The sequence below is a fragment of the Dermacentor albipictus genome, chromosome 3 (genome assembly GCF_038994185.2).
Source record: "Dermacentor albipictus isolate Rhodes 1998 colony chromosome 3, USDA_Dalb.pri_finalv2, whole genome shotgun sequence".
NCBI classification, from domain to species: Eukaryota; Metazoa; Arthropoda; class Arachnida; order Ixodida; family Ixodidae; genus Dermacentor; species Dermacentor albipictus.
Genome location: NC_091823.1, coordinates 168,617,752 through 168,638,626, shown reverse-complemented (window position 1 = coordinate 168,638,626; position 20,875 = coordinate 168,617,752). Strand labels below are relative to the sequence as shown.

General features: G+C 45.6%; 1 protein-coding gene across 1 annotated transcript; it reads left to right on the top strand.

Annotated features, from left to right (window-relative positions):
* Nucleotides 1–2,457: 2,457 nt before the first annotated feature.
* Nucleotides 2,458–5,670, top strand: LOC135919159 (neuropeptide-like protein 31). Its single transcript, XM_065452879.2, has 2 exons — nt 2,458–2,488; nt 5,319–5,670. Exon 2 carries the CDS (start codon nt 5,327–5,329, stop codon nt 5,555–5,557), a length of 231 nt encoding a protein of 76 aa, XP_065308951.2. The 5' UTR covers nt 2,458–2,488; nt 5,319–5,326; the 3' UTR covers nt 5,558–5,670.
* Nucleotides 5,671–20,875: the final 15,205 nt, after the last annotated feature.

Here is a 20,875-nt window from a genome sequence, read left to right as displayed (position 1 = left end):
GGGCTGATAACTAGAAAGGAAGGAATCTGTCCTTGAAGGTATTAGCGCCTGCAAAGAAATGCTTTAATTAGAGCCTGTGGCATCTTTTAATGTTGGAGCAGGTGAGGGCATACAGTTTTCTTGAGGACGAGCGCTCATAAGAAGCCCATGCTCAGTCTTTTTGTTGGAGAGTAACAACTATAATTAAAGAGATCCTTCGCATGTGCGCAATTATTTTGACGCAGAGCTCGAAACAAATGCGCGAACTAGGACCCCATATAGAGAGCTGATAAACAGAAAATAACCCCCCGCTGTGCAGCTCGACTGTGCGTCGTCTTTCTCTGATTGCTCCATAGTGCGTGTGTACAGAAAGATCTACTACTTAAAATGGACGCCATGGGACGTAAACATGTTATTGCACATGCGTTGCTTTCTGCGTGTTATCTTATTCGCAGTACACTATGGGTGATGGATTTATACCGCTTGTCTTAGCATGTAGCTCTCTAGGATCTTGCGCTAATTGATGACGAACGTGAACAGAGTGCGGTATTGCTCGACAGCGCTGGCCTATTCAGGGTTACAAAAAAAAGAAAAAAAAATGGAAAGGAACGCGATATGTACGAACGCACTGGCTAAACATTCGTGTCCTCACTAAACGTGCATAAGCCTTATGCCGCGGGTCACGTTTCGCGCACATTCAACATTCATGCACCGCAGCCCCAACTCGTAAACATGTCAGATGAAGCGTCGTTTTTTCTTTAGCATACTGATTAAATGCGTGCCGGCTGCAGTAGTTGGCGAGCCTATCGATCTATGTCGAAAGAAATGGAGGGCAGTTTGACGATGTTGTTGGCGAGATTCACCTCAGATGACTTGAAAAACATTACCAATCTTCGCAGCCTATTGACACTGTGCATATTTTGCCCTGAGCAATGCTCAAGTGCTCGTCGTGGTTGTTTTAGCAAACTGCTTTTCTGAGACGATGCAGAAATAAATTACGAATTGTTTTTAATAAGAGACATAACAGCATCTTTATCCAATACCCCCCCCCTCTCTCTCTCTCTTTCTTGGCATTGTCTGAAATGCTCGCAGAGCACCACTCGGTTGCCAAACAATGCTTAGATAGCATACATTTCCACAGTGGGACATTCTTGGTCTTAGTCCGGTTATGGCGCTTTCATTCTTTTTCTAACACGAACACTTTATAAAGTAGTTGTGATAATGACACTTTCGTGATTATTCTTGGTAATGATTCCCTAATACATTTAAAATAAATGTCAAGTACCCTACTGGAGGCTGTCGTACCAAGCATGGTTTTCTCAACATAAAGAAAATTTTGGAACACAAAAAAATTATGAATTCTGATAACTGTGCTTGTTCTGGCAGAATAAGTGCGGCTTTTATTTATTTGTTTATTTGAAACACTTTGAAAGTAAAAAAAAAGCTACTTCACAGGGGAGTCTAACACAAGGTAGTTGTGTATCGAAACATGTTGCATTGCGTAACAGGTAAGACCACAAGCATAAATATTAAATATAAACAAATGCAATATTTATGCAGTAATTGACGACGTAGAAAGACAGTAGTACTAGACGAAAAAATAGTGTTTTAGCATACCATGTCCGACAATGCAAGCACTGTTTCTATCAAACAATACACATTATGCAATGTAGAGTTGTACAGGTACCGGCAGCAGCAGAGCGTGCGAAGTAGAATAAACCTCTGCTACAGCATTAGTCTCCCCGCTACAGCGATAACATTTTTTTTAACATTGATAGTAACGCAGACATGATAGCGCAGATCTCGATAAGGGAAGAACAGTGGTCTGAGTTACAACTGAAATTTCCGGTGCGTTTTCCAAGAAAGAAGACTTAATTTTCAAAGGCTTCGACCTTTAGAATACAGCAACAGAAGAGCAGCGTCGAAGCTTCCGTCGCGTATGCTGAACACACGCACAAAAGCGTATAGTATGGGAAGAAGTAAAGAGCGAGGTATAGACAGAGATACTGAAATCACATATACATGCAGGACAGCACTCTACACCACGGGTGCGCCCCTCGCCCCGCCCTCCAGTTTTCTTTTTGCGCATATTGTCATTGACATTTTAGCATACTGGGCTATGCACCCTCACTTATGGCAAGCACAGTCCAGGTAAAATAGCCAGTCGCACGGACACACACGAAAGAAGGTCAGCAGGCTCTTGCCTTTAGTGCTTGGAAGAACGGACGTGATGCCATCCCCCTTCTCACGATAACGATCTTGTGCAGAAAAGAGAGGTGGTTGCACGCACTCTCATCTAGCAGTCAATCTTCGGCCTCACCGCTTGGTTACTGTGAGCTCTGAAAGCGACAGTGACCTGGAAAGGGTTTTCCCGTCACGTGGCCTTGAGACTGACACGAGGGTAGACAGCCTCACGTGTCTGGTGGGGAGCCGTATAAAAGCGAGGCTTCGAGGACACCGAAACCATCAGAACACCTTCGTTGCAACATCAGCAGCTTCGAAGTCTCAGGTGAGATTGACTGGCAGGGCTCAATATTACCGAAGCAGGTGCTTCTACGTGGTATGACCGCACGCCTACGTATTCTGTATTTTTGTACCTAACCGGGCCAAATGAGTTTGGGTGAATGGGGCGGAGAGGGGTTCACACATATTATCACAATGATTTCATTTTCGTTGTTAGTGTCAAATTTCAATGCGGCCGCCGCATCTGAGCAACAGTGTTTACCTGAATTCATTCGAAAACCTAATCTGAGACGCATCGTGGACACCATGACTGTTAAATGAGGAATTGCGAAGGCAGAACCTAATTTCGCTTCTTTTTGGGGTCTGTAAAAGTTTAATGATTTTTTGGCTTAAGACAAACATGTCCTTGTAGCAGCAAAACAAACTTTCTTTTTGCAAGAATCGATAGACGTTTGAGAAATTAACGCTATAGCACGTCGAACAACTGCTCCTTCCGCCCCACTTGGCACTGGACAAAAGGGTAAAACGTCCGAGCGCAAATTCATGTTTGAGGATTGAGTTCCTGAAACACGAACTGGGTCAAACTAGGTCCTTTCGACGCCCTGCGCGTGACACTGTTGGATTCGCACGGCGCTAGTGATGAGGGGAGGACCGTTTCTTATGAAAAAGAAAATGGTCATCCGCCCGACAGTACAGTAAGCAGCTATAAAGCTACGATTCTTCAATAGAGAGAGCATAAGGAGGCAGTGAATTTCAAAATGCTGCTAGATGTTTAAGCGCCACGCAGAGATGGTTTCCGAATGAAGAAGGAACACCAAACTGAAAGAAAGGCGACGACTTTAGGTGCACGTCGGGGCACCCGAATGCGCACCTTATTGGAAGCGTGCAACTTCGCGTTCTTAGCGAGAAGAAATCACAACGTTGTGAATTGGCGCTATGCGTTTCTGTGCTCATTTCATTTCCTTCCTGTTGTTGTGAAGGCTCATCTTTATAACTGCAGGTTGAGCCTACACATTACGGGATGCGGGTTCACATGGCAGCACCGAGTCGATTGTAACCGCAGTATCAGCTTGTGCTGAATGAAACAGTTTAACACCAAGTTAGTCGCCCACAGTGGTACGCGTAGCACACTTGCAGTTCAAGCTCCTTGTCTATGTTGTTGCATTATGGGGTGACCAAATTGACAAAGCTTTTCGGCTCACTGCCAACGGGTGGCCGCCTTCGCCAATATGCCCGGCATCCCGACTGGTTGGAATTTTTTCTTACGATCAACTCTGGCTGAGAGCTTTTGGCGAGTGTGAGCCCTGCCCTTTTTTGAGATCTCACATTTCCTAAACATGTGGCACTGCCTGTATCTATTTCAAACTCTTGCGGTGCAGAATACCACTGATTAGAGAATAATTACTTGAGGTAGAAGACAAGATTGCCAATTTCACGGTCGGCACGTGTTCACCATGTCATTAGCTTACTTGCTTATGTATTAGCTTATCTGTGTATGTAGACACGTAACTTATTTCGTGTCTTCGCTAGTAGTTACGAAAATATTTGAATTTAAATCTTTTTGAAGCCAACTATAAGTAAAACACTAGGTGTTTCAGCTTTTCCTGTGGGACACGCGGCAGAGATCGGGAAAAAATAGAACCTTGTCTGGTTTCGTGCTCAAAATGTCACATAACTAAGCCAAACGTCAAGCTTCGCTTAGTGCCATAGCAACCACGAAGCGATAGTATCGTGCTGCGTGTTTACAAGTAGGTGCTGCTGAAACCATCAATATATTTTTTTATTGCCAAATGTTTAAGATAGAGCTTGCAGATACAATCATGAATGGAATGAGAAAGCGTGTTCTGTATAATCGTGAAAAGCTGCAAGGTAGCGCCTTTTGGGAATTTGATTCTGGGGGCTCGTTATGTTTTTCCTGCTTGTCGAAAAGACAGATGGCCTATGAGACGACTCTCCTTTGCAGAAACGAACCAGATGACGACTAAAACACGGCATGGCACATTACACTTACGCGCGCTCCCACTTGGTTGATTTCATGTACGAACAGAATGTTAATTTCCTTTATTTGATTGCACGAGCTTCGAAAATTAGTTCGCAAAGGAGAAGTGATTTTCTCGTTTCTTCTCTACGTACCTCTTCTAACAGCGCGGCCGCCTTTTTAATTTTGTCTGTAATGAGAATCAGTGAACAACTCGGAGCTCTTTTTACGTTCAACATGCTAACGACGCAACACGGGGACAACAGAGAAGTGTTTGTAATCTGTGGTATACCATTTATATTCATAATGGCAAGCTTTTATTAAAACTTTAGGAGAAAGCAAAGCAGTTTATTATGTTATTCCGTGTCTTTTTCTCAGAAGCATGGGTGCCTCGCAAAGTTGCGGCAGAGATTTTTAATATAGTATTTCGGACCTGGGATCTTGGCGGGCATGTACAGCCGGTAACAAAAGCTCACGGCATGTGAATTCCAATAAAAAAATGTGAATTTAAGCTTTGTGGATGCTTGAAACTTATAATTAAATGGGCCATTGAAAGAGTCGCAAGAACGACTGCACATTGCAGCTTAGAATTGAACACTATACGTCCAGACTTCGCAGGTATGCAGCTTAAGTGCAACTGCCATGTCCAACAACGATTTTTGGCAGACTAAACCTTGCAATGTTTCCTATATGCTTCCCACTGATACATTAGCCTACTCCTACGCCAATGTCCTTAACACGTCTGTAGCATTAGCCAGAACAAAACAGGTGATTCTAAATTACCCCCCTCCTTCCCCCACACCCACTGTGCATTGGCTTGTGCGAAAGATTGAGGTGAAGCTTCTTTATGATATACAGTCACACTGTGTTCAGGCATACGTGTTCTTTTCCAATTCAGCAGCAGTCATGATCGCCGCAAGCACCAAGTCCATCCTCCTCGCCCTCGTCTTGCTGGCCACCTTGTGCAGCCTGGCAGCCGCCCTGTTCGGCTACGGCGGTTACGGTGGCTACGGACGCGGCTACGGCTACGGACGCTACGGAGGCTACGGCCGCGGCTACGGTGGTTACGGGGGCTACGGCCGTGGCTACTATGGTGGCTACGGAGGCTACGGTCGCGGATATGGCTTCTACGGTTAAAGAAGCACCTCTTAACGCCGACTGCCTCCAACGAGACTACGAACCGACGCGCCCGCAACTGGAATACATCTACGAGTAACGCCCTGGAATGAAATATTACATAGAATAAATTGATTTCATAATGCTTATCAACGACTGAGGAGACCTTTTTCTCTGCTGATGCGTAGTGCCTACGTAGAGCTATCGGTGGAACATATTCCTTCCAGACATCATTATCTTACGTGGCGTGAAATTATTTCTGTTCTCAGGGCAGCAAAAATGGCAAACCCGCAAGCTAGACATTCTGGTGCTTTGAAACAAAAAGGTACAAACACGCATTTTTAGAGAAATCAGTTTATTGCTAGTGCTAATTGAATAGCTCGTAAGTGTGCGGGGAAAAGCGCGCCGCGAAGAGTGCATTAAAAAGCTGCAATGAGCTTCAAGAGAAAAGCGCAAGGAAAGACTTCGTGTCCGAGGAACACACACGTGTTTAAAAAATAAATATCATTACGAGTTGTGATACAACGTTGTTGGTACAAAAAAGGTCGCTGTGTACGATGTGCACGTAATAAAAGGAACTACGCGCGAGTCATGGAAAATTATCGAAAACTCTTTAGCAGCAAATAACAAACACCTATTATTAAACGAGGAGAATGGAAACAGAGCGGCTGTATCTTTTGTTCTTCACGACATTTTTCTTTATTAGTTCCGTGCCTAATCTCCTAAGTTCACGCACGTCCAAAACAGGATGTTCCACATCCGCCTGCCACGACGCTGAGTTGCGCTGGTTAACACTTCCAGTGTGTCATCTAGTAGATAAAGATACCGAAGACAGTGGACGGATTGATGACCGTCACCGTAGGACAAGTGGTAGTGCAACGCACGCGTAAAGCGAAAGTTGTAGTTTTGTCTTTCACCGGCGACAAGTGAGTTTCATTTCCGATTTCATTTCCGACAGTTTCATTTCCTCCTTTTCCTGATTATTTTCTGCATTTAAATTGCAACCATATCTAATTACCCAATGCATTTCTTGGTTCCGCTGTCTGTTGGCTTTTGTGGTCGTGACAAGCAGCTATTGTGACGTATGTAACAAAAGCTGTAAAACATGTAAAAGTACGGCAGCAATTGAAAGTTGTGATGGTGACGAGGGTATGATTACAATGTAAACAATACGACAGAATGACGACGATTGAACGAACATGATGATGACGCAATTGCGACAATAAAATAATGAAGAAGGAATGACGACGGTGACCGCATGACGACAATGGGATGGCAATTGTGAAATAGCGACGATGGGATGACAACCAAGGAATGATATCAACGGAATAAAGAAGGCGGTGAAATGACGATGACGGAATGATGACGACGGCGTGTCTATGCTGGAGCTCACGTCCACGTACAGCAACTGCCTCCCACACCCCGTGCCGCCTTGGTTCACACTATACCTGTTGTTGGTTTGCACTGCCTATGACCGGCCTCGATCAGCCGTGCTAAGCATCACCACTGTAATATTTCTGCCAACATATTAGCCGAGATATGGACTGACGCTGCCATAGGAAGAAGCAGCAACAACCATGCCAAGCGGGGGAGGGTCGGCAAAGAAAGCTTCACTTTGTTCTATCTCGCAGTGGGAATAGTGAGAGGAACGAGGACTTGAAAAAAACTGAACTAAATAGAGGCAAGAGCACGCGACCTCTACCGAAATTCTCTATAGAATAAAACTGAACGCAGCCAAACTATGTTATGCAGCAGAATAATACCTACCGGATATAACCATATTTCGTTTTTGTGAAGTGAAATAGACCGTTTGCTTACGCAGGGAGCTGGGAAAATTTAAATGCAAGATACTTTTATAGTATCGAGAGAATCATTTTAACGCGATAGGGTTAAGGAGCCCCTGTCGGAGAAAATGCGTCGTCGGCTTCCCTCGTCGGCGTAGCACTTCGAGAAAGAGAACGTTGAACCACATTCCGAACCACGCATACCCAACCACGTCTCTACCACCAATGTTGCTCACACCTTCTGTTTCATTCTATATAACGTTATTCCTCGAAATTTTGAGAATTGCAGTCCACAAACTAACGTCATGGAAGAAACATCGACAGCGCATGTCTTTTATGTTAGCTCTTCTAAGACTGAAATAATAAAACTGCGAAACAATAACAGGAGATTGCCGACGCAAGAGGCCACGTTTCTACTGGAAAGCTTGCCTTCTTGCATAGCGTTCGCAGCCAGCGTTTCCCGGTACACGTTGCGGTTACATAAGCTGCAGTTGCCGGGAAATATGAAAAGCAGCAAAGGGTCTTTAAACCCTATGAGGTTTCACTCTTAAAGGCGAAGCTCAAGCGTCCTCTTAATTTTTTCGCTTTCATTCCGGCAGAAAGGGGAGCACTGAAATCAGGGAGCAACTGCACTCTGAAAACGGTAGTTCTGCATAGGCAAGCCGCCCGTGTTGCTACACACACACACACGCATGCACACGCACGCACACACACTCAATAGGTAACCAAGAGCCACATCTATTCCTGTGTGTTGTTTCAATCCTGTGCTTTGTTTTTCTGATTTTTACATTTCTGTTGATTTGATTGAGTTATGGTTATTTTGTAGCGCCTGGATTTCGCACGCACTTAGGTATGTGGCGACGCGGTGTGCTGTAAAACTGGTTTCAAGGCACCTGAGAAGATTTTAAAACCATGTTCGCTGAGTAGTGGGAACAAAGAAAGAAGTCAGCACTCGTGAGAAAAATACTTTTTGAAGTTGACCATAAAAAGCTATACCTAGCTTGCCGAGTTGTTGCCCAGTACCAACAGCCGAAATATACCGATAGCCCTGCGTTAGCCAAAGTTGTATTGAGTGAACAAAGACTTAAGGAACAGGAGCAGCTTTTGCTGGGCTCTGCCTACTCATACAATGCTAATCGATTGTTGGAAATGCGGCTGGGCACCAAATTTTAATTACGCCCAAAATAATCGAAATGTTCTGCACATAAAGGCTAAACAAGGCATGCGTTAACCCTACAGGTGTCACGTTCATAAACATATATAAAGATAATAGGCTCCTGTGACCTTGCAAAATCCAACCAGATTTCCAGCGCAGCTGTTTCTTTCCAACAATTGCGTCGATAGTTTTGTTTGAACGTAATTAAACTCCTAACTCTTCCTAGTTGCCAGCATATGACGCTTTAGAGCCACTCCTAAAATTTCTTTTTAACACACTTGTCGTGAACATCAGCCATAATGTTGTCTTTATTTTCACCAATCTTGATATCGATTGCTGTTAGAGTCCCTCCAGTACAGGCATCGAAATATGACGCATTATTTAAAACACGCTTATAACACTCTGGAGAGAAAGCATAATTAAATAACCGCAAAGGCCGTGAATAGCTCACACACGTTGAACTTTGCCGACGCATCACCCATAGTCTTCCCCATGTTTTTACGAGATATAAACAAGATAATTCATTTACCACCAAGAGCACTGCGGCCGTCCCGTACAAGCCCCAATTACAGAGAAAATCAAGGGTTCAAGAATTTTCTGTAAAGCTCCTAATTAGACCAATAAAGCTGAAATTCCATATACAGCACGTTTAGCAAACAAGTCGTTTTCCCCTAATTTGAACTCGGTGTATAGTATAAAGATGGACACTAGAGAGTGTCCACGCGTTTTCTGGACACTAGAGAGTGTCTCACAGGAGGAAGAACGCTCGAAGTGAATAACATGGTATACCACAATTAGGGCAAGTCTGCTTGTCTACATGTTGGCTTACACGGCATTCCTTGCTCCACCACAGTTAATCACTTCAGCAAACTGGGAAACGGAGCGAATAATTGGCATTCGCACTTTTCAGTACTTGATTATTTTTTTACGGGGGGGTTTAATTTATTCATACGCACTTGATGTCGCATACACAATAAATTCTGCCTATTTTCCGTAAATTTGACTTCGGTGGCTGTTACAATTTTCGTAGGACAGAAGGGTATATTTTGCGCCTTTCGTAAAACAAAACACTCCCCAGCACTTGAATACGTAATTTCCTGCAGCAGTCCTTGCTACCTACTTATTTTGAACATTCTCTATACATTACCCATACCCTGTCTTGTATTTTCGCTTAATATAAACACCTTTATTATGTAGCGGAACGGCTCTTTTATGAACTGTTAATTATTTTTAAAGCGGCGCCTTTGTGCCTACGCTTTCGTTTTGTTTTGGTACGCTTGTCGTCTGTCTGCTGACAATTTCCCACGCGCACAGCCTGCCCAATCAGATAGGAGGCTGCCTATATTTATTTCATTTTATTTGCAGGGTCAATAGTTCACAGAAAAGCAAATATGCTTTTGAGTGAATGCTTACATAAATCCATGACTAAGCACCGTAAGCACTGGTCTAAAATATTGAGGCGAAGCTGGCACCAAATTAAGACTGCCACGTTCTTTATACCAAGCGTTGCTCTTGGTATAAAGTGGTTGTCAGAGCTCATGCCCGACCTTGACGCATGGATCTTTAGATGAATGTTTGTAAAGCATATCTTCGCCGAGAAAACGGCATTTGGCAGCAGCAATTGGAAGGACGCAGTCCACGGACGAGAATAGATCCGCTTTACCTGACGCTCAGAAGTCTGTTCGCACAAATAGCAAAATTGCAGGTTGCAGTTCATCGCTAGTGTACTCAATAGTGCTGACCACTTTATCTCATTTGGCGTTTAGAGTTCGCTGGTGATCTGTTTGTTTTGTTTATTTGGAGGTATAAATAACATCACAATTTTCTTGCAAGGGCTTTTCTATCTCTACCATCGACGGCAAAGCGCGTGCATGAGGCAAAAACTTTGCATTCCACTGTATGATTAACAAAAACGAGGCTTTATCGTAACTCCCGCTCAAGACGTCTCGTAGACCACTTAATGCTATTCATGGCAGCTACCATGAAATGAAAAGCTAGTAAAGGTAGTTCTTGAATCAAGGAATCGTAAGGGAAAAAAACTGCTTCGCAATGTGGCTGCACGGTTAACCGTCTTAAAACATAGGGTTAGTTGCCACTGTGTGCAAGAAATCCTCAGAACTCGGCAATTCGTGTTTCTCTCGCTGGCGTCCGTCCAGCACAAATATAGAGCCTAACAACCGGCATGTCGTAACCTGGCGTTCAACGGCCGAAGCAGAAATGATGCCATCGCCGTCATGCGATCGTTGTCACCGTTGTCATCGTCTTGTTACTCTCGTTACACACATGCTCGCGCCACACACACAAGTGCTTGCCTAGGTCATCTGGTGACATACCTGGTAACGCTTTGCGGAACTCTAAATTCTGCTCGATAGCCAGCTACTCACAAAATACATCTCACAACATCAATTACTAAGGGCTGTGTCTTCTGCATATTATTTTTTCATAATGATGGGAACCAAGCATCCTCCTTCAGCAGTCGAAATGTGGTGAAGTCAGAGTGGTCCCAAAGCCAGGCAAACCTCCCACCATTCGACGCCTCCAACCCATCTCGCTTACCCAGCGCACTGGAAAACTCTTCTAACATTCCCACAAGCGGCTCCCACCACACCCCGTAGAGCCCCATTACCTGCCACACACGGCGTATCGCTTCCGACCACCACCTCTCAACCTAGTAAATAATAATTCAACTGAAGGAGACAATCATTGAACATCTCGGCAGCCACACTAAAAGCGTCATCCTCGCCCCAGATGTGAAAGGAGTTTTGACTATGTCTCACATGCGACCATGCTACACTGGATCCATTCCACTACCTGATGCCCACGCTCAAACAACTGCATTGAAGGCGTCCTCACACACCGAAACACGACCGTCCGCTAACAGGAATGGAAAAATGGACCCTTCTCCACGTTTTCGAAATGCACACCACAAGGACCGCTTAATTATCCGCTCATCTTCAACATCGCTAGGTCCGAAATGCCGGGCATTAGTGACGCTATACAAGGTGTCCCAGCTAACTTTCGCCAGAGATTAAAAGTATGTGAATGCCACGTAGCTGGACAGAATCAAGGTAATATTGTTTGCTGTCGCTTGGACATGCTCAAATTATTATTTCATTTCTTTTCATTCTGCTAGGATCAATTTAGAAAAATCAGAAAAGACACAGAAGGACCAGATAGAAAGGGTAACACCAGGCTACCAGAGTGGGTGGCTCAGCTTAGGGACGAATTGATTGCATCAACTAAGGCTATCGAGACAGAGGAAGAGGTCGAAGAAATTGACTGTAGATTGGCGCATTTCATCGAAGCCAAGCAATTCATTTTGCAAAGATGGAAATCACAACGCTTAAACAGAAGACTTAGGAAATGAATTGCTCAGCTCAATAGAGATATCAAGGATCAACCACAATATTTGCAGAAACAAAAATGAGATGAGGTGCATAAATCATAGGTAGAAGGATAAAACGTGGAAGCGATTGGAGTCTGCTCAGGCATCTGGTCAATGAAAAAGGCACTGAATCGAATAGACGTGCGGCATTGGCGAAGCTGGTACACCAGGAAAGTCAGACTGCAAGCGCAGAGAGCATAATGGAGCCATTGGCAGGTAAATACATGCCCTTCAGGAAGGAGGATCAGTATGTAAGTTATCCCGATTACTGTAGGGTACAATTAGACCTAATGGATCAGGAATTCACGGAAAGTGAGGTACGCACGGTACTGCATGATTTGAATAGTAGATCAACAGCGGGCCCGGATCATATCTCCAACAGATTGCTTAAGGATTTGGACGACGAATGAATAAAATATCTGACCACATACATTATTGAATAGTCGATCGGTTGAGGGAGCTACAAGAAAATTTAGAGAACAGCGAAGACGTGCGCTTAGTACAGCACTGCAGTTCCTGCAAGATGTGTTCGCCGCTTTTCGAGAGTGTGAAGTTATCAGGTAGGGGCAAAGAGCAGACCGCACGAGAGCTACTGGAAGCCTTCCATGTAAAGAAAAAGGGCAGCGGCATCATTAGTGATGCGTCACGTGTGTTGTATAGTTCGGAATGTAATATTTTTTTCAGCAAGAAGATAAGATGTACTTTGTGGTGTGTTGTGGTGGCACGCTATAAAGAGAAAGGGCAGTGATTGCACTAGTGATGCGTCAATTGTGTTATACAGTTGAGATAAGATGTGCTTTGTGGGGTGCTGTGGTGGCGCGCTTTCTTTGCCTCCGAACGCGCATGCACGACGAAGCCTTTATATTGAAATTCATATAGTTTCGAGTGGCCAGTCGCGCGGCAATTTTGCGTGCATTTGTGGGCTTCTTTCACCTTGCCCACAACACATAATAGGAGTAAATCAGTTGTGATTGCAGCGATTGCCCGTGTCTGTCTGTGTTCCTTTCTCCTTTTTAGTGTGTTTTTTGGCGCTGCTGTTATGCCTGCCACCTGAATAAATTTCATCATACCATACCATACCTTTCCGCCTAATGAGATAGTTAGTGTTAATTAATGACCTTCTCATATATCATAATTAGATGAAAAGGGTCATTGAGAGAATTGTAGGGCGACGTGAAAAGCTTCCAATGCGGCTTTGTGTTGCTCAATACGTGCCATATGAAAGTGTTTTTCCGAGCGTGGAAAAAGCCCGCGAATGCACGCGAAGAGTTTGGAGTGGCCAGTCGCGCGGCAATTTGGCGTGTATTGGTGGGCTTCCATCACCTTGCCCACAACACATAGCAGCAGAAGCCGAAGCAAGGGAACCCCTTCACAACTAGAGCTGGTGGGAGCAGGGCAACTGCACAGTAAACGAACTGTATATGGTGGACGATGCTCTCCATCATTAAATGCACACTAGAAAACGCGGAAGGGCGGATGGTGTTCCCTTGAGCTCCAACCAGTGTTGGTCCATCGTAAGGTGCCGTAACCTTCCTGATACACTTGCAGTGGTCAGCATTAGTAACAGATAGAATCGCACCGGTGTACAAAAAAGCTTGAACTTGCACACCTTCAACGAGCAGAGGCATAATTTTAGAAGGGTGCGCCGGAAACATTCTAGCCATATCGTTGAATGCAGCTTTTCCTCCGAAAATTGCATTACTTAATTTTGCAACCGATGGCCAGTGGTGAACGAAGCAGGCCGAACAAGTGTCGAGGAGTGGTGCAAGGGCGAAGGTGAGTGGCGTCTGGTGCAGCACCATGGTACTGTTCCTATTCGGTGTTTCGGTCTTTGTGGGCGGAGATTTGGAACGGCGCCTAAGGGAAGCGTAACGCCGGCTTTGATAAGAGAGCTCACCAGAATACGCACCGCGTTGACATATGTCGTACCCGCGACGCTCCTTTGTTGGTGCTTTGTTGGCGCAAAAACGTGGCATATGGCCGTGATAACCACAGTAATAGCAGATAGTATGAGACGGATGGTAAAGCGGGCAGTAGGAAGCTCTCGCTGCGCTGGGAGAGAATCATCGAGAGTTTACTTCGCAAGGGCGGGACGAAACACCGCTGTGCCACAAAGTGTCGAAGATGTTGCTTGAAGTTGGTCCAATCGGAGAAATCAAGCTCATGGCTGAAAAGCCCGGTCTTCGTTACACCCGCCAGAAAAAACGAAACATATGGTCGAGCTTGAGGAGATCATCCCATTGATTAGCAGAGCTTACGCACTCGTAATTATTCAGCCAGTCCTCAATGTGTTCGCCACAAATACCAGTGAACAGACGAGGATCACGCTGGTGGCCGTTGATGATTAGAGAAAGTGCGGCTTGCGGGGTCGCGATAGTTACGGTAGAACTGCCAGCTGCTCAGCCTGTGACATGCCGGTGGATAGGGAGCACAAGCGGCGACCTGAACGTAGCTGCAGAGAGAAGATCAGGTGTGCAAAGATTGGGGGACCAAGAAGTACCTCTACCACTTGTGACGCGACAGTAAGGGCTGACCTTTAATGAGCCCGAGAGACGTGGCGATGGATGGACCCTCGGGACAGTCCACACTGACGATGCGCCACCACTCGCGATGAAGATAAAAGGCCCACACACATGATGATGGTAATGTACATATGATACAGTGCTATATATATATATATATATATATATATATATATATATATATATATATATATATATATATATATAGACAACGCATCTGCGACGGATAGTTTTGACCGCGGCTGTCACATTATAGAAGTCTGATGCTGTAATCACATAGCCACGGCCGCATTGCTAAAACGGCAAAACGCGCAGTAAAGAGACCCTTATGGACTCAGCTTGACGCTTGACGCGTTAGCCACCTAGCATAGCAACATTTACAGCAAATCAGCACGTGGATCTTCTGGCTGACCGCGTAGAAGTTAAGGATGCGCTGTGCGTCACTTATCGTACTCTGACGCTGTGTGTCGCCCTTCTACAAGATCGATCATGGCGTCTCTACTGTCATCCTACCCCTTTAATTTTCAATGTATCTTCCGCATTCTCCATAAGATTCACCGTGGTGGCTGAGCGACGCGTCCGTCACTCAGATCTGTGCCTCGTCTCTCATCATAATGCGTCATTTTCTCTTCCTGGTTCACGAAAACTTTGCTTGCCAATTGCGACAGTGCGTGGCATCTGCATAGTTTTTTTATTATTTGCTTTGAAAACACATATGCAATTGCCATAGATAAAGAAAAAGCAAGGACCACGCTGGCAAGTGCCAGTGAAGGGCCCCAATGCCTGCTTGCCTTGCAGAAAAAAGTGGGAAGAATCACAGAAACGCAATGTAGGATGAAGGGATCGAAGGAGTCCCAAAAGAAAGAACAAGATGACAAATCTCACTAACTAAACTGAAACGACCAGAAAGAATAGTGTAGGGAATCAGCAACTCAAGAAGTCACTGCACGTCGTGCTACGAAATGAATTTTAAATAAAACAATATCTGCGGTTTCGTCACTCACATTCAAAGAAAAAAATATATGCCGCAAACGGGAAGCCATATCCGTACTTTAAAAAAACAATTGAGAAGCTCAAACACTGGGGTACCTGGTGTACAGGGGTACGGGCATTCACTGAGGCTCATACACGGCACGCCAAGAGGCTGATAGTTGCTCAGTAGCGACGCACGCTGTGCAAGGAAGCCAAGAAAACAGAATATCAGGTTCTCAAGTATCTCAGAACAAGCACGCGATGTACCATTTACGCATCCTCGCCGTAGAACGTTCAAAAAGAATGGCATGGCCAACCCTTAGCTAAACGAGCAGGCGGTGCATTCAGGACTCGTAATGCACACACTTGCCGAAGAATAAGTAGGATTGAAACAGATGCAGCGCTTTCATGCTGTTCGATTCCGCATCCTAGTATTCTGCACGATCACATTCTTGAGAAGAGATAGCGGTTCCCACTGTACATGTTTAATGGCAGGGCCCCAACAGATGCGATGGTCGATACTTACACACGTGTTACGTGGTGGTCGCAGCCAGTATATATGAGCATCTCGCCTAGGTACAGTCAGATCGCGGTTCAACGAGCGCGTTGTCCAGGATGTCATGCAAATTGTAGCCTGCATAGCAGCTAATATCTGCAGGACAACTTCGCCCAAATACTCTGAAGTCAAATTCACAGCCATCTGCAAGCTTGCACGAAGGCACGGATCACAAGCTGCTAAGGCCCTCTGATCCGCAGAGCAATATCTTCCGCATACGCAGTCATGCCCAGTAGGAAGGAAGGAAAAAGTGAAGAAGGAGAGCAGGGAGGTTAACCAGTTTAGCTTAACCTACCCTACACATGGGAGCGGGACGGGGGGGGGGATGAAAGATGGGGAGAAGAGACAGAAAGCACATAATACGGCACACACATGGCGTCCGTTCTAACGCACCTTGACAATTGACCATTGTCAGTGGCAACCATTTTCCCATATCGCCGACGGAAGACGTCACAGCTGAAGGCGACGAAGGGACTACTTCGGTTTATGAAGGAGGCGGGCTTGGACAAGCGGCTGTGACAGTGATGTCACGTACCGCGCAAGAGTCACGCCCAGTAGGAAGTCACAGTCCTATGGCGAGCAGCTTGGAGGCGCCGGCAGAGCGTAGGTAAACAGAAGCGGCAATAAAACGCTGCCCTGCAGGACACCGCGCAACACTGCGCGGGATTCACTCGTTCTTGCAACTGCACAGTTTCATTTGGCCCTCCGGTAAAATCGAACAATGAAAGCATTCAGAGGGACGAGTTCGTGCTGTGAAGTTCTTTACGACAGAATAATTTTGCAATTCATGTAAGAATTCATTCGCAAACAGCGAACAGTTGAACATTGAGAGAGACTGAAGCTTGTCGAAAGAGATCACGGTGCATGGCAATACGCAATACAAAGTCCAATGTAACTGCCTTGGATGATTAATCAAGGAGGCAGACATAACTTGCTGCAGAAATAACCGGAAACATTTAGCCAAACAGCAATCTTCTGATACATCATTTACCAATCACTTTAGGTAACATGCTACGAATGGATAATTGAAGGTGGTTAATTCTCAAGGCCGAACCTCTTGCAGGAAAATATGCATCTAGCCGTACTTCTCAGATTATCACAATAAACTTGAGGCACAATGCATTGTAGTTCCAGATATTCTATCAGAAAGAGTCCCGCCTCCATGAGCAGTGCAGCACAAATATATAGCCCAATTAGTAAATCGGTATCTCAAAGCTGTTTTTGCCTTCTCTATATACTCATGTACTCCGTAGATCCCGCTCGCAGATTCCAGTATGCGTTTTAAAGAACGTAGTTAAAAATCCGGTACCTGAATGTTGTTGTCAGCGTGCAGGTTATGTCTGCCGCTGCAGTAAGCGAGCTCAAGGTGTAAAATTATGTTTGCTGCCTAAGGTGAATGTTTGAGATGCTGTGACACTGAAATATCTTGCACAGAAGGAGACAAGCCACTTCTGCTGACATCACTACCGTTTGAAGTTCGAAAGCATGTTTTCATATGTGCGGTAAACGACGTACTGCAAGATTTGTTACTCTATGTTCTCATGCGAAAAAAAAAAGCGCTCTAGTAGAAACCAGTTTTCCTGGTCGATACTACAAGAAAGATGGGATGTGAAATCTCGTCAATATCTGTTGAAATGTTCTTTTACCTGTCCTTACTTGCTCTGATTCGCATGTTCAACATCTAGTTTTTTGATGCGAGGAGGAGGAGGGAAGAGAAAAGCAGAAGGCAGGGATGTTAACCAGAATAACGTCCGGTTGGCTACCCTACACCGGGGGAATGGGAAAGGGGAAACAAGGATCACAGGGAGAGAGAGGAGGGAAGGAAAGAAGGAAATTGCGGCGAGTTCGCTGACGCGTGTGGTCTTACAAAAATTGCATTAGAAGTCACAGATGCTCGCACAAACCCGTCGTCCTTAAGAAATACAAAAGCGCCTTCACCGCTTTATGGGCCGACGGGTGATGGGGGCGGTGTTCCAGCAGCACTTGCAGAGAAAGTGGGCGATTGTCCAGTTTTTTGGAAAGCTTTGACAAGTTCTTGTCTCTCTGGGGCATATCTTGGACAGTGGCACAGCAGGTGGTCGATGTTTTCTTCGGTGCCATAGACCTCGCATGCTGTGCTGTCAGTCATTCCAATTAATGTAGAGTATGCCTTTGTGAAGGCCACTCCTAACCAAAGGCTGCAGAAAAGCGCAGCTTCACGTCGAGGAAGTCCGAGTGGCGGTCGGAGTTGCAGGGAGGGGTTTAGTCGATGCACTCGCGTAAGTCGTAAGTTTGGCGAGTTCCATTCGGTCACTGTGAGACTGCGTGCCACGTGTCTAAGCTGCCTTGCAGCGTCAGTCCTTGAAAGCGTAATTGGAACGCTGGGCTCTTCTTGATGTGCTTTGCGAGCAGCGTTATCGGCAGATTCATTTTCATTGATGCCACAGTGACCAGGTACCCATTGAAAAACGACCTGGTGACCTTATTGTTGGACAACATGGTAAAGTTTCACGACTTCCTGTGTCAACTGGTCATGACATCCGTGTCGGAGAACTGACTGTGTGCACTGTAATGCCGGTTTTGAATCGCAGAACACAGCCCATTTTCTAGGTCTTGCAGAATCAATGAATTCCAGTGCTCGACGCAGGGCCGTTAATTCTGCCGCCGTTGATTGATGCGACCGTATCAAATAGCGATTGAGGGGAAAAGCCGATGTCTGTGGCGTCGAAAGGACACCTAAATTTTCCATTGGCTGCGACGCCGCATCACGTGCGCAACTCGACGGGGCAGAGAGAACGAAAGGGAACAAGGGGCCGCGCTGGCGCGCCAGGTGTTTGTGAGGGGAGAGGGCAACACCGCGAAGCCACGTCACCTACGCTCTCGGAATCCACGGTTATTCGCGCGTTCCTCGCCCGCGCAAGCTCTCGCCTGCGTTCTAATGGCGCCTTGGTGATCAGTTTGAAGAAAAAATTGCGTAAAAAACGAAATATATTCGAACGGAAAGACATCGGTAGTAAATTTGAAACCTATACTACCGCACGCTCAGGAGCATGCTACTTATGGGTTTATTGCAGAATATATAATTTTGTCGTGCCGTCAAATTTTAGCATCAGCCGAGAAGTCTATATTAATTGTCATGTAAGTCATGACTCAGTAGCACAGGATTACTTGGGTGTTGGTATAGTTTATCGGAGACTGCCACTGGGCTTAACCAGTGCCTCCTGGATAGCAGACCTGTGCACTTTGCTTTATGCATCATGCTACTTGGACCAAAAGTTTCATTGCGAGCCCGGTGGGACGAAAAGCTTACGTCAAAATCACCCCGCCTTATACTTGGGAGCATCGCCGTTGGATCTATGGCAGTCCGCCAAGGTAGCATGATGCCACGGATCCAAGTGCACCGGTATTGTGCTATTAGGAGGCGTTGGCCAAACCTCTCAAAGCGCTTTCCCGTGTGGAGTTCGTAACTCGAAGGACTGCTCAGCGGCGTTGAATTGGACATTTTTAGGCTTTCGCATTCCCAACTCATGAGAAGTGGTTACGTGTCCTCAGGTATTCTTTTTTATAACTATCGATAATAATATCAAATTCATTATCACTAAACTTGTTTCGTACAGCTGTGAAGGACTCTAATTTCCAGGACGTATCATTGTTTAATTCACCCTCTGCGTTTGGTCTACGTGGTTCGCTAAGGAGGTTTTACCTGCGCCATAGGTTTACAGTCATGGCCTGCGGCATCTATGGTCATCATAGTTGCTTCCAACTTCCCACTTTTCACTCGCATCATTTCTGCATACTTGCTGTGTGTAAACCAATTGAACAAATTAAGGTGTGGTGTTCTGAGTCAATGTTATGAAACAAAAGTGAAATCCCAGCATGATTCTCGGCCCTTACATCGGTAAGCTCTGTCAAACAAGTCTACCAGAAGTATTGTGTGTTCCGCTTCTAGTAGCGATGACATTAGACTGAATTGTTAATTCTGGTGTTGAACGTGACGCATACGTAGCTTCTCTTGCCTTCGCCAAAGTGCGCTCCTTTTCTTTTTCTTCGCGCAGTAATTTTGCGTGGTTCCTGCGAGCGTGTTATATCAGCAGCGTGCACGGAGATATTGAGGTTTAATAACGGGTCAGGCGAAGAGAAGGCCATAGGAAAGACCACCGGCGGCAAGCATGCCCAATAAAACTGACCGCTATCGTGCCTGGTTGTTAAGCCAGTTCTTGCAGTCTCCGAATGACGATACCAACACCCAGCAAATCATGTGCTTCTGGGTCATGGCTGTGAGAGAGAGAAATTTATTTACAGAAAGGCAGAGAGGTCGGCCTGAGCTATAACTTGCTCTGGCCTGCTACTCTACACTGGGGAAAAGGGACGGGGAGGGAAAGGGCTGATTAATGATGATGGTATAAGGAAGAGATGCGTATATACAGTCACAGCGTTGTGGCATCTCTAAAGCCGTGCGTCCAGCCAGTGGCTTGAAGAAAAGCTATAGCGGCACTTGTTACCAGGGCTGCGCAGTTTGCATTAGGCCAAGGACCTAAAAGAAACTCGTCTGATAGCGGTCTCTTATGGATCGCTGCAATGGAAGAGACAAGCTGCTGTGGTTCTTGCGCGTGCGCGGGACATATGCAAAATATATGTTCAAATGTTTCTGGCAGCTCACAGTATTCACAGTTTGGGCTAGTATCACTGGCACCAATCGTATGTATATAACGGTTGATGAATGCGACACCAAGGCGAATTCGGTGCACCATGCTCGTGTGGCTTCTTTTGAACTTGTGAGGCATACGAAATTTCATTTCTTGGTCCCATTTGTGTAATCGCTTGTGTCGTTGATCTGGTTGGGTCTAGTGTTCCAACGCACGGTTGCGTATTACGCGACGAAGTAGGTCGTTTGTGTCTGTTCGTGAGAACGGAATGCGTACTTCACAAGCATTACCTAAAGCAGTTTTCGCTCCAGCGTCTGCCTTTTCATTCCCGATCACGCC

Coding starts and splice junctions, on each gene's coding strand:
- LOC135919159 (XM_065452879.2), top strand. CDS start 5,327: ATGATCGCCGCAAGCACCAAGTCCATCCTCCTCGCCCTCGTCTTGCTG.